This window comes from Lynx canadensis, chromosome D4, assembly GCF_007474595.2.
Source record: "Lynx canadensis isolate LIC74 chromosome D4, mLynCan4.pri.v2, whole genome shotgun sequence".
NCBI classification, from domain to species: Eukaryota; Metazoa; Chordata; class Mammalia; order Carnivora; family Felidae; genus Lynx; species Lynx canadensis.
In genome coordinates, this window is record NC_044315.2 from 49,951,925 (window position 1) to 49,966,750 (window position 14,826).

The 14,826-nt window shown below is 37.2% G+C and overlaps 1 protein-coding gene across 2 annotated transcripts in view; it reads right to left on the reverse strand.

Annotated features, from left to right (window-relative positions):
• CAAP1 (caspase activity and apoptosis inhibitor 1) overlaps nt 1-13,719 on the reverse strand; it is a 51,969-nt gene extending 38,250 nt beyond the window's left edge. The window contains exons 1-4 of one of the 2 annotated variants that reach the window (XM_030293268.2): nt 13,315-13,719; nt 7,543-7,743; nt 6,497-6,581; nt 5,368-5,443 (exon numbers count right to left, since the gene is read on the reverse strand). In XM_030293268.2, coding sequence (XP_030149128.1) covers nt 5,368-5,443; nt 6,497-6,581; nt 7,543-7,743; nt 13,315-13,620 — 668 coding nt within the window. In that variant the 5' untranslated portion in view covers nt 13,621-13,719. The other variant, XM_030293269.1, reaches the window with a different exon arrangement.
• Between the last annotated feature and the right edge of the window lie 1,107 nt (nt 13,720-14,826).

The following is a 14,826-nucleotide window of genomic DNA, read 5'->3' on the forward strand; positions in this document are numbered from 1 at the left end:
ATTTTTGTTTGATCCAATCTTAGAAAGAAACCGAGCAGATTTTCACAATTAAGTATGCCATTTTATCTGTATGCATTTATTTTTAAGTTTATTTCATTGTGGTTTTTTTTTTTTTTCCTAACTTCTTGAATTGATACTTAGTTCACTTATTTTAATTTGGGGATTAGTTATCTATATTTAAGGCAAGATTTTCCTCCAAGTACTACTTTAGCTGTATCCCATAGAGCTGGTTAGTTTTTTATTTATTGTTAGTTTTTAGACAGTTTATAACTGCTCTTTAACCTAAAAGCTGTTGAGTTTTAAAATATGTAGGCAGTGAGTTTCCACATCCTTTTTGTTCATTTTAGTTTATTGCTCTAAAGTCAGGACAATAGTTCTTTGAGAATTTTATTGAGCTTTTATGACCGACCTCATTAACAACTTTTCTGGATACTCCACAGAAGATATGCTCTGTTTTCAGAATACAGAATATGGTCTATATCAATTAATTTATTTAGGTGTTCAATATCCTGATTTATTTTTTAACCAAGTGATTTACATTAGATAGATGAGAGAGATAAAATCAAGTTCCTATTACTCCTGCACTTCTGGTTTCACGATTCCTGTAGTTTTTGCCTTATAACAGCTACATACAGGAAATGCACATATACGTGGCATATGTACGGCATATATTCCTGTTAGATCATCTTTATGGATTTCACATTATTATCAACTGCCTTTAACTGTCTTGCATAAATCTTTTTGTCCTGAAACCAGCTTTCACTACTATTAGGATTGTCGTATCTTTCAAGTATTTCTTCCAGATCTTCTGTTTGGTTACCGACTTTATTTACGACATAATTTAACACCCAAACTTAAAAAAAAAAATTCTCACGCAGATGCACTTTTTTTTTTTAATATATCTAAATTTTGGTATCTTCACCCAAATGGATCTGGGGTTTTAGTCTAATTTAAGAACTTCACGTACCACCATCATAGACTACACAATTAAGAAAGTTATGCTATTTTCTTCAGATGATTTTTGTCTTTTGGTAAAATGTTAGGATATTCTTCATAAATTTCCTATAAGATGTATTTGGAAAGCACATCCTAGTTTTTGTAATTTGTATGAAGAGTTTTTTTTTTTTTTTTTTAGTTCCCTGTGACAGCACAAGAATGCCTGATAGCCAGTAAAACATAAGTTCTGGGTGTTTGTGAGGATGCTTCCTGAAGAGATTAGCATTTGAACTGGTGAACTGAATAAAGCAGATAGTCCTGAGCTGTCATCATCCAATCCTTTCAGGGCTAGAATAAAAAAGGCAGAAGGGCAAATTAGCTCCGTCTGCTGGAGTTCAGACATTCATCTGCCCTGGAACATGGGGCACTCCTGGTTTCTGGGCTTCTGGAGTCCTTTGGACTAAGACTGTATTTTGCCACCAGTTTTTCTTGTTCTCCATCTTACAGAGAGCAGATCAGCCGATCATGGGACTTCTTGGCATCCATAAGCACATGAACCAATTCCTATAATAAATCTCTTTTATGTAACTATACATACCCTATACACACACACACACACATGCACACACACACACATCTGTCTGTCTGGAAAAGCTTAATGCATTCTTTTTATAGATGCTTCTGCTATAAGAGGGAACAGTTGTTGATTTTCTTATGCTTATATATAGTCCATCTTATCAAATTCTAGTCTTTTTTAAGAACCTAGAATCTCTCAGCTATTCTAGATTTATAATCTTATAAACTGAAAAGAGAAATACAGTTATTTCTTCTTCCAAAGCTTATCATATCAAAATTAATTACTCTCCACCACCCATCTTTCTTTTGGTCTAACTGCATTTGCTAGAAATGTTTAATGTTTAGAAATGCTAGAAAATGTTTAAAATTAATGGCCATAACAGGCTTCCTGTCTAGCTCCTCATTTTAATTCACTAAGTGGGTAGTTAAATTTGGTCAAATGCCTTCATCGTATCTGAATCATTTTCTACGGTACCTTTTTTACCTATAGCTTATATTGGAAATGACTGCTGAATATTATCAAAGGCCTTTTTAGTATCTACTTATCAGACCATATAATTTTTCTTCTTTAATTTGCTGATATGAATTATGCTAATAGACTTTCTAATTAAATTTCCTGTACATTTATTCCTGGAATAAATTCTACACGGTCAGTGGTGTAACTACTTACTTGATAGAACGCTGGATTCTACATGCTAATATGTAGTTACAATCTTTACATCTATATTCACAAGTGAGAAGGCCTATAATCCCCATACACTTTTTCGTCACTACTTAGGAGATTTGGGGTACTAAAGCTATGCAGAAATCCTAAAGTAAATTGAAGACCTTTACACCTTTTCCTACAGCCTGAAATAATTTAAATAACACAGGTGTGACGTGTTTGAAAATAACAACAGAAGGCATTATTGAATATTTTATTAGCTGTAAACACTTTACATGTTTTGACTTATTAAGTAATAATTCAGCTGTGAATTCACCTTGTCTTGGAGTTTTTTCAACAGTAGATCCCTATTCACTTTCTAATTTCTTGTTAATCTCCAAATTTTCTACTTTTGCAGAAAGTCTACTTGGTTTATTTGTATTCTGATAGAAAATCATCCATTTGCTAGTTTCAACTTTGTTTATACAATGCTGTGCATGAATTCACACCTATCTATAATTATGATATTATCTCCTTCTTTCTTCCTAATCTCAATTATAACTGTTCTCCACTGATGTCCTTCCTTAATCCAAGGAGTTAATCTATGTTCTGGTCTTTACAAAGACCAAGTTTATAACTTACTCATCCTTTTGTTTGCTTACTATTTCTTTAGTTTTAATGTTTACATTTGTTTGTTTCATTTTTCCAACTTTCTTTTGGCTTAACTTGTTATTTTTAAAGTTATTTTATGTTTATTTACTTTGAGAGAGAGAGAGAAAACTCACGCACGAGTACAGGAGGGGGAGGGAGAGAGGGAGGGAAAGAATCCTGAGCAGCCTCCACACTTGAGATCACAACCTGAGCCTAAATCAAGAGCCAGAGGCTCAACCGAGTAGGGGCATCCAGGTGCCCCTACTTTGTTATTTCTTAAATTCCTTTAAGATGTGCACTAAGTTCCCAGGCTAGTCATTAAGCTTTTATTTCTCACATCTAAACCCTCCCTTTAAACTCAGCTTTGTTATGCTAACAGTCAAATGAAACACATGAATTCTAACTGGATCCTGGATCAGAATCAGTTCATTAATTAAAATAAATAAATACACTATAAAATATTTTTTTTAGTAATAGGGCAAATTTTATGTGGGCAATATATTAGAGGACATTATTTGAATTATTGCTTTTTTTTTTTTAAGTGACATTGTATTGTGGCTATGGAGTAGACTGTCCTTATTTTTAGGAAACACATACAGAATTAAGCATGACATGCTATGACATCTGCAACTTATTTTTAAATGATTTATGGGTGGGGCCCCTGGGTGGCTGAGTCAGTTGAGCAAAGGACTCTTGATTTTGGCTCAGGTCTAATCCCAAGGTCGTAGGATCCAGCCCTGCACCAGTCTCCATGCTAAGCATGGGGCCTGCTTAAGATTCTCTCTTTCTGCCCCTCTCCCCTGCTTGCTCTCTCACTCTCTCTCTCTCTCTCTCTAAAACAAAAATTAATGGGTGGGAGGATGGGCTACATGGGTGATGGGCATTAAGGAGGGCACTTGTTGGGATGAACACTGGGTATTATATGTAAGTGATGAATCACTAAATTCTCCTGAAATCATTACTACACAATATGTTAACTAACTTGGATTTAAATAATAATAAAAAAATTAATAAAATTTAACTAAATTAAAAAAAAACAGATTTATGGGCTTAATTATGTTTCCCTCTAATAAAAAATTCATAGGTTGAAGCCTCAACCCCAGTGTCTCAGAATATGACTACTTTGGGGGCACTTGGGGGGCTTAGTCAGTTAAGCGTCCAGCTTTGGTTTTGGCTCAGGCCATGATCTCATTTTGTGAGTTCAAGTCCCACTCTGGGCTTTGCGCTGACAGTGCAGAAGCTGTTTGGGATTTTCTCTCTCCCTCTCTCTGTCCCTCCCCACCTGCTGTCTCTCAAAAATAAATAAACTTAAAAATTAAAAAAAAAAAAAAAGAATAGGACTATTTTGGAGATAGGACCTTAAAAGAGGTAATTAAGCGGAACACCTGGGTGGCTCAGTTGGTTAAGTGTCCTACTTCGGTTCAGGTCATGATCTCGCAGTGCATGAGTTCGAGCCCCATATCCGGCTCTGTGCTGACAGCTCAGAGCCTAAAGGCTGCTTCAGATTCTGTGTCTCCTTCTCTCTCTGCCCCTCCATTAGCGTGCTCTCTCTCTTCCTCTCTCTCTCTCTCTCAAATATAAGTATTAAAAAATTAAAAAAAAACAAAGAGGTAATTAAGTTAAAATGAGGCCATTATGGTGCACCCTAATCCAATCTTACTGGTGTCCTTATAAAGAAGAGATCAGGACATGGGGAGAGACACCTGTCCACGGGGAGGACACAGGGGACACACAGAGAGAAGGGCAAACAAGTCAAGAAGCAGCAACAAAGTGGCCATCTGCAAACCAAGAAGAGAGGCCTCAGAGGAAACGACCCTGACAGTACCTTGATCTTGAACTTCCAGCCTCCAGAACTATAAGAAAATGAACTTTTCTTTAAGTCAACCAGTGTATGATATTTTGCTATGGCAGTCCTAACAAACTAATGCAATGGCTCTGAGAGAAAAAAAAAAAGTGATAAAGAGAGAGAAGGCAAAAATAACAAAATGTTAATGTTGCTGATTTCATTATATGATTCTTTCAACTTTTATGTAAGTTTGAAATTTTCCAAAATAAAAAGGCTTATATCAGCATCCCCAAAACTCTGGGTGTTTTTTATCATCACAATAGTCAAATTTTATGTACCTATATAAAATGAACCACCTTACTATCTCATCTGTGAAATGTGACAATTATCACCTGATATTAACAGGTACTAGAAGAAGTCAGTGAGTTAAAGTGTTCTAAACTACTAACACAATACCTGGTAGAGAAAGTACTTAATAAATAGTGAGTATCACTAGTAGTTAATTCAAATTCCAAATGACAGAAGTGATTCAGCTGCAGGCCGGCATCACTGTTTTACATCTATGACTAGTAGTTTAAGAAAATCATCTTAATCCTGAAAGCAATTAACTGTATGTTCATATATACCAAAATCAATTATTATAAGTAAACAAATCTACACTGTTGAATCATTTTATATAAATACAACACAGAAAAACAATCACATTCTTGAGGTAAGAAATCACTGAAGGAACAACAAAGAAATTTTGAAACGGAAATGAAAGTTTTTAACTTACTGACTGACTAAATCAGATCCCATCTTAGGGCCATCATCTGCCTCCTCTTCCATATCAGAGTCCATACCATTGTCACCTTATAAATAAAATAAACTGTTGAACGCATACTTATAAAATGTCAGAATAATTTAATCATTACACAAAGTGTCATCCAGAAAAATGATGCAAATTAAAGAACTTTGTAACTGATGAGAGGACGTTTTTAATTGCTTACGTTTAAAATGAGTTTTTTCGATGCTTTATTAGGTATTTCTAATTGCCTTCCCTTTATCTATTTCATAGATGTATGTGTGTGTGTGTGTATATACTTACAGACTATACCCAGATGTATACATCTATTAGCAAAGTTACAAACTCCATTAAACCATTTTAAATTTTTTATTTTTTTTTTCCAGGTTTTATTTTCAAGTCATTTCTATACCCAACGTGGGGCTCAAGCTCACAACGCTGAGTCATATGCTCTACCAACTGAGCCAGCCACATCACCCCATTAAACCATTTCACATTTAAAAAAGATGTTATCTCTGGGAATCCAGTGTCTCCATTTTTCTGCTTCTTCTCTTGTAATATTAATGCTAAAATCCTTGTACAGTTCCAAAAGAAAAAAATAAGCTTGAAAATCTAAAATTCTACAGCTAATAATGTCACAGAGTCATACTTCAGGCAGACAGATAAATGTAGGTAATTTCCAAGAAATTCTTCCCACTCTGCATCCAGGTCTTATTAGAGCAAAAGCAGTATACAACAGGCAATTAAAAGCCGTAAGAACATAAAGCAGAAAATAAAAAATTATTTCAAGAAAAGCTATCTCAATAATTAATAATTTTTTACAGTGTTTTGGGTAAAATCTTTCATTTCATTTTATTATTGTGTACAAACTTATGCTCTTACCTACACAGTTGATTTCAGAAAATGATAACAAAAAATCTATTCTTGAAATGCTATTCTGATATGTAAACTGTATTTCAAAGTACAAACAGAAGTAAAAAATTACTCAATGATTATCCAATGATTATCATTACTTTAATGAAATTAAAGTAATATCCAAGTTAAAAAAAGAATAACCTAGGATTTATGCTAAATATAATATTAACTAATAAGTTACCAGAGTGTAGAAATATGTTCTTACCCTCAAGAATCTTCAAGATTTTTTTTTCAGATAGGAGCTCTAACTGTTCCTGGCACAGCTTTTTAATTTCTTCTATTGAACAGTTCTAAAGAAAATGACATTAAAAGAAATACACTTATGTAATACAGCACCAATGTAAACTGGAAAACAGCAATTACAAAGAAAAAAGTCTGGTTAGCAAAATCTTACATTAAAACAAATTAAAAGCCAGATAAATCTTTTCACTGAGATGAAATCTGAAAAACGGGCCAATTAATACGTAAACATTATAACTTACAGACACTTGATGAAAATAAAGTCAAGTTTGTTAGGAAAGAACAAACTAAGGAGTAAGTCAGGTACCCAGATGTTTTTAATAGCAGCCTATTTGTTAGGTAATTCCTCTAATGATTTAAATACTCAAGTGCTGGTTCTAAACATCTTTGATCCTAAGCCCTATTTCCACAACTGTAAAATTAGAATACCATGAATATACGAAAATATTTCTGAATTTAATGAAATATAAGCTTTTGCCAACCAATATTGTGCACTGTTACATAGCAGAATTATTTCCTAAAGCACCAGAAAGAATCATTATACCTCTAATTTAGTTACTAAAATTGCCTGCATTTAACAGAATTATTTCCAAAAGGTCAATACATTCCTTACCTAAATTTTTATTTATTTTTCATTTTTGTGAGAGAGAAAGAGAGAGGACGTGTGCGCGGGGTAAGGGCAGAAAGAGTGGGAGAGGATTCAAAAACTGTTCTGTGCCAGCAGCCTGATATGGGGCTTGAACGCAGGAACCTCTCAGGAACTGGGAGATCATGACCTGAACCAAAGTCGGATGCTCACTGACTGAGCCACCCAGGTGCCCCTCTTGGCAAACTTTTCAATATACAAAGCCATTTATAGTTCTCCAAAATCCCTTTTTTTAATCTTTTTGAAGTAGCCTGTTTTAGTTGAAAACATCCAATTACATAATTTACATTAAGTAAAATGACAGCTACAAAAAAGGTACATATTTCTATATTGGGTATAATCCAATAATATATGTAATGAAATACCTTTAACACATCAGGAAGCATCTTCTGTAACTTCTTCTCGCCTATGATACAGAAACACTGCTGAAGCATTTCTTTTTTGTCTGATATGTAGAAACTAACTGGTTTTAGTGACACAGTCAGGTCCAGTCCACCTTCTTCAAGGTCACTGTGCTCTGCCAAGAATAATTCTTTTTCCAAAGTTGGCAGAAGGTATCTGGTATCCTAAAATTAAAAGAGACAATGAACCATTAAATAAAGGAGAATGTATATGATGTCATACATTTATATTTAATAACTACTTCATTAAACATTTCCAAATTCTTTGCTTGCATAGATTATTTACCTAAAGCCATTAACAAGGACTTTTAATTGTTCAATATTCCTTGATATTACTCTCCAAACTACACTTAACTTGATAAGGTGATATTAAGTGAAGAAATACCACCTTAGGACATATAAAAGGAAATATACTCATCATCAAAAAAAGAAAAATAAAATATACTCACTATTGAGTGACCTCCTATAATTTTAGACTTCTGAAGAATTAGGATATTACTCTCACAGGCCACTCAACTAAAAATTTTATGTATGCATCGTTATTCTTAAATTCATAAAACAGAATGGCACAGCAGCAAAAATGTTAAAGATCACAAATATTATAAAGTATTACTGCTTATCAGGAGCTATGCTCATTTTAAAAATGCTATGTAATTTAATCATATTCAAAGCAGCCAAGTAATTTAAAACATTTCTGTCAATTTTACCTCTTATCTCCCAAATCTATCAGTTTCTCCAAATCTACTGCCATAATCCTGGTCCAAGGTACCATCATCTTTTGCCTAGATTACCTTAGCAGCTACTAAACTGGGTGCCTTACATCTAATCTGTCTCTCCAATCTGTTTTGTATACTGTTACTAGAATAGATTCTATAAAATGTACATATACTCATCCTCCTTATTTATAACCTTCCAGTGAATTCACACTGATCTTTGGATAACAAAGCCTATCTGGGCCTTCAAATATAACCTGTTCTCCCTTCACCTCACATAGGCAGGGCTTTTGTATGTACCATTCCCACTTGAACGGTCTTTCCTCCCACTCCCCCCTCCCCCATCCTATACTCTTAAAAGTAACAAATTCAGATATCAATTCAAAAGGCATTTCTTCAAGAAAATTCTCCCTGACTATATAGTTCAGGTATGTTTATCATTATTTTCTTTTTTTTTAATTTTTTTTAATGTTTATTTTTGAGACGGAGGGAGACAGAGCACAAGTTGGGGGGAGGGGCAGAGAGAAAGGGAGACACAGAATCTGAAGCAGGCTTCAGGCTCTGAGCTGTCAGCACAGAGACCGATGAGGGGCTTGAACCCACAAACCGTGAGATCATGACCTGGGCGGAAGTTGGATGCTTCGTCAACTTTGTGAGCCACCCAGGAGCCCCTGTTTATTATATTTTCTAATAGAATTGTTTTAAAAGTCATTTAAAAACATGCCAATTTTAAAGACTATTATGATAATTAGACTGAAAAAGTAAAGAACGTTAGCTCGTTTTAATGGCTCACAAAATAATTCAAGTGTTAGTGAGGATGTAGAGAAACTGGAGCTCTCACACACTGCTAGTAGGAATAGAAAGTGGTACAGCTGCTTAGAAAAACAGTCTGGCAGCTCCTCAAAAAGTTACCCTATGACCCAGCAATTCCATTCCTAGATATACATCCAAGAGAAATGTAACCACATGCCTGCACAAAAACTGGTACACAAATGTTCATAGCAGCTTTATTCGTAATAGCCAAAAGGTGGAAACAATCCAAATGTCCATCAAGTGAAAAATGGAAAAACCAATTGTGGAACAGCCATTCACTGAAATATCATTCCATTCACATAAAATGTCCAGAACAGGAAAATCTATAGATCTATAGAGATAGGAAGTAGTGACTGCCCAGGGATGGAATGTGGTAGCGGTGAGTATTAGGGATGAGAGCTGAAAGGTTCACATTGGGTTTCTTTTGGGGGTGATGAAAGTATTTTAAAACTGACCACAGTGATGGTTGTACAACTCCATGAATACGCTCAAAACCAGTGAACTGTATACTTGAAAGAGGTGAATTATATGGTATATGAATTATATCTCTATAAAGCTGTTACCAACAATAATAATAGGGAATGCAATGTAAAACAGATATAATGGCATTCAGAATTCTGAGGTCTTCTCTACATGCCTAATATATACTGAACTCTTTTTTCCTTCATAAATTAAAACTAGGGTTTAGTTCTGCATGCGAATGTTTACAATATGTAGCTTATTGGCCTCTCATCATGATAAAGAGTATAAAAGATATGGAAACAATTAAGATAAGAATGATGATATCCAAAATTAAATCTACAAGGTATGGAAAAACTGAATAGATCTATAACTATCAAATAATTGGAGGGAAAAAAAAGTAAAAACAAATAAATAAATAAAACCTGCCCCTAAAACACTCACCAGACCCACACAGCTGTATGGTCCAATAGTCCAGTTCTGATACATCTTCAAGAAAAAGATATAAACTGGGGCACCTGGGTGGCTTAGTCGGTTGAGCATCTAACTGCAGCTCAGGTCATGATCTCACAGTTCGTGAGATTGAGCCCCACATCAGGCTCAGTGCTATTAGTGCGGAGCCTGCTTTGTATCTTCTGTCCCCACCCTCTCTCTGTCCATTCCCGGCTTGTGCTCTCTCCCTCTCTCAAAAATAAATAAACAGAAAGAAAGAGAGAAAGAGAGAAAGAGAGAGAGAGACAGAGAGAGAGACAGAGAGACAGAGAGAAAGAAAGAAAGAAAGAAAGAAAGAAAGAAAGAAAGAAAGAAAGAAAGAGAAAAGGGAGAAAGAGAGAAAGAGACAGAGAGAGAGAGACAGAGAAACTATTCTGGAACACATCCCCAAAATGCAAAGCTTCCCAAATCAATCCATTAGGCTAGTAAAATCTTGATACCAAAACCAGACAGGATATCTACACAAATAAAAACCATAGGCTGACTTAACTTAGAAACATAAAACACAAAAGAAAGAATATCAAATTCCAGCTGAGTACAATAACCAAGCCAAACAGGATCTATTCCAAGACTACAAGACAGTTTAACGTGAATTAATTTACCAACTTACCAAAAATTACATTTTCAGATTAAAGCAGGAAAGCTATGTGATTATCTAAACAGAATGCCATAAAAGCATCTAATAACACTTTACGCCCCTCAGTGAACTAGGAATTGGAGAAAATCTCCTTAATTTGATGATAAGTATCTTCCACAACCTTTGGCAAATATACTTATGGGTGAACATTAGAAATGTTCCAGAAAAAAAGAAACGTTCCCACTAAAAAAAACAAATGGGAAAAAAAATGCCTATTGTCATTGCTTCTGCTAAACACTACACTAAAAGTCTTAGATAATGAAAAAGTACAAAAAACAAGATATATTAGTGCTGAAAAAGAATAGACAAAACTTCCTGTTAACACAAATTTTTCTAAGTCATTTGAAACTAATAATAATGTGGCTAAATACGAGAAAATGCATAAAAATAAATGGGTTTCTGTGTTTCCACAACTCCCAATTAAAAGATGTAATGTTTAAAAAAAAAAAAAAAAAAAGATGTAATGTTTAGGGGCACCTAGTGGCTCAGTTGGTTAAGTGTCTGACTCAGGCTCAGGTCATGATCTCACAGTTCATGGGTTCCAGCCCTGCATCAGGCTCTACGCTGACGATGCAAAGTCTGCTTGGGATTCCCTCTCTCTCCATCTCTCTGCTCCTTCCACGCTCTCTCGCTCTCTCTCAAAACAATAAACTTAAAAAATAAATAAGGATGTAATGTTTAAAAATATTAAAATAAAGAATAGTTCTAGGACAGGTTGGGAAGGGAATATGGAAAGATCTTCCTCTTTTTTTTAATGTTTATGTATTTTTGAGAGAAAGAGAGAAAGAGTGCAAGTGGGGGAAGGACAGAGAGAAAGGGTGGGGGGTGGACAGTGGCTCTGAAGCGAGTTCTGTGCTGACAGCAAGAGAGCCCAACACGGGGCTCAAACTCAGAAACCATGAGCTCAGGACCTGAGCCTAAGTCAGACGGATATTTAACTGACTGAGCCACTCAAGCGCCCCTGGAAAGATCTTCCTAAACACACAAATTCAGAAGGCAAAGGAAAGTACTAGCCTTGACCACAAAGAAATAAAAAACTTCAGTTACACCATAGACAAAGTTGTAGTAACTTTTGCAGTATACTTTACACAGAAGATTAGAACCAAGAGTTTATGTAGAAAGATTCAGAACTTATCAGTAAAGAGCCGAAAATAACTGGGACACCTGGGTGGCTGAGTCGGTTGAGGGGCCCACTTCAGCTCAGGTCATGATCTCACACTTAATGGGTTCTAGCCCCGTGAGGGGTTCTGTGCCCATGGCTCAGAGCCTGGAGCCTACTTCAAACTCTGTGTCTCCCTCTTTCTGCCTACCCACTGTGATCTCTCTCAAAAATGAATTAAAAAAAAAAAAAAGCTGAAAATAACCAAAAAGAAAAATGGCCCAAGGATATGTATATGCAATTTACATAATAAGGAATCCAATGGTAACTAAATATTAGTATGTTCAATCTCACTATTAATCAAGAGTATATAAAACATGAAACATCAATTTCACCCATTAAGCTGACAAATTTTTCAAAAATGGATATAATGAATATTTGCAGAAATGGGTACTCTTTTGTAATATTTAGACTATAAATCAGTAAAGCCTTTTTTGGAAAGCATTTAGTGGTACCTGCCAAAACTTTTTCTTGTTTTTGTTTTTAAGTTTATTTATTTTGAGACAGAAAGCCAGTGGGTGGGGTAGGGACAGAGAGAGTCCCCAGCAGGTTCCAGGCTGTCAGTGCAGACCCCAACACAGGGTTGGAACCCACAAACAGATCATGACCTGAAAGGAAATCAAGAGTCCAAGGTTTAATGACTGGGCCAACCAGGCGCCCCTCTACCAAATCTTTTTAAATGCATAAAATCTGACCCAGCAATTTGACTTCTTGATTTCTGTGTTGTATGAAGTTTAGGTATTCAGGCTTTTCTCTTATAACCATTTTTTAAAATTTATTTTTGACAGAGACAGAGAGACAGAGCACAAGTGGGGGAGGGGCAGACAGAGAGGGAGACACAGAATCCAAAGCAGGCTCCAGCCTCTGAGCTGTCAGCACAGAGACCGATGTGGGGCTGGAACTCACAAACCGCGAGATCGTGACCTGAGCTGAAGTCAGACGCTGAACCGACTGAGCCACCCAGGCGTCCCTGAGCAATTTTTTTTAAACGGCGGTATCTTGATAGATAGCTAAAGTATAAAGAACATGGCTTTTATAATCAGATTTTGTATTCAAATTTAAGTGTTATTAATAAACTATGACTGTGGGTAAAGTTCATAAACCTCTTCGAGCCTCAATTTTCTCATCCTATATTGTAAAGTTAATCATTATCTATTAAAAGGTGAAGATGAAGAGAGAAGTAAAGCGTGACTCTCATGGGCATTGAAGGCTAGCCCTCCACCCATACTTTTCAGACAGATTGCCACAGGAGTGGAAGGGGCCAAACGCAAAGAGCTAGACAATCGGGAGTATGCGGTTCACCGGTACTTAGGAAAATGAACCTCAAGACCGGGTGGAAGCTCGCGGTCGCAGCGGTAACTGAGCTACAACCAGACCTCCATCCGCCGTCACATCCAGCCTTCCGTCCGCCTTCCTGGGAGAATGCAGCCGCTCAAACAGCAGCGAGAAGGACGCGCACGCACCTGCTGCAGGGACCCCGAGACGCTGGAAGATGAGTCAGTGCTCCGCCGCTTCCGGCGCTCGCTGCGCTCCACGCTGCTCCCGCCCCAGCAGCTGCCGCCGCTCCCACCGCCGGTGACACTTCCACTGAAGCTGGTGTTCCCACAGCAGGTGACGCTCCCGCAGCCGCTGGTACTCCCGCAGCCGCTGGTGCTTCCACTGCCGCTACTGGCGAGGGCGGGCACCAGGTCCGGTGCCGCGAGCGACGCAGCCGCCTCCTGACCACTTCGTTTACGCCGCTTCTCCCGGGAAGACTTCTTCCCCGTCATGATCCTCCTGCTGCAACCATCCAGGGAAAGCCCGCCGTCTCTGAAGGCTACTAAAGCGCGCTCCGGCGGCTGCGGCGGCGGCGGCGGCGGCAGCGGACTGCCAGCGCGGGCGTCGCAGCTTGTGCGTCACTTCCGGCCTCGTCGCAGAGGCCGGGAGGCGTTTCTGGAAGGCGTGCCGGGACCCACGGAGCTTCCAGGGCGATCCGTGAAGGTTGGCTTGAGTTTGTTGAAAGACTCGCAGGTTGTCGGGTCACGTTCGGGTTTCCTTGCCTCTGCAAAGGACGGAACGTGGAGCTTTACAAGAGCTCTTTGCCTTATTGAGACCGTCTTTCAAATGTTGTCGTATACAAATACACAGTAAGGTAAAGGTGTAGTTTTTGTTCTCGTTTTTCATTTGTCTTCCAATTTTTATTTATGACACTAAAACGTTAGAAGAATAGAGAACTTAGGGAAAATCTCATCATCATTATTATCATAACGGGAATCTTTTTTTGAAGTGTATTTAGGGAATTGTACCTAGGGTCTTGTGCCTCCTTGTTTTCCCCATTAACAGTAATTTGTTAGGCCATGTTCCTTTAACTTCTAAACTATTTGGGTCTAGTACTTCGCCGTATTCTTTCCAATTTACCTAATATTCAAGCGCTGGTGTTTAGGTTGTTGACAGTCTGTTACGTTTTACAATAATGCGGCTCTGAACAGCTTAAGGAAAAAAATTTACACGATTTTCCCTGTCGGATTGTGTCCCGCCAAAACAATTGATCAGCATCCTTATTTTTCTTGTCCTATAGATTATGTTGAAGATTAATCCAACTTGAAATGTCACCCATACACTGAATCCTAAACTAATATATACTAGAGATTAACTTGCATTTTTATTTTATTTAATTCAAGTATAATTGACATACAGTGTTATATTAGTTTCAAGGGTATAATACAATGATTCAACAATTCTATACATTTTCCAATGCTAATTAAGGTAAGTGTACTCTCGGGGCGCCTGAATGGCTGAGTGGGCTAAGCATCCACCCTTGATTTCCACGGAGGTCATGGCCTCACAGTTCATGAGATTGAACCCTGTGTGGGCTCTGAGCTGACAGCATGGAGCCTGCTGGGGATTCTCTTGTTCCTTCTCTCTCTGTCCCTCCCCTGCTCATGCTCCATCTCACTCTGTGTCTCAGAATAAATAAACATTAAAGAGATTCTGTA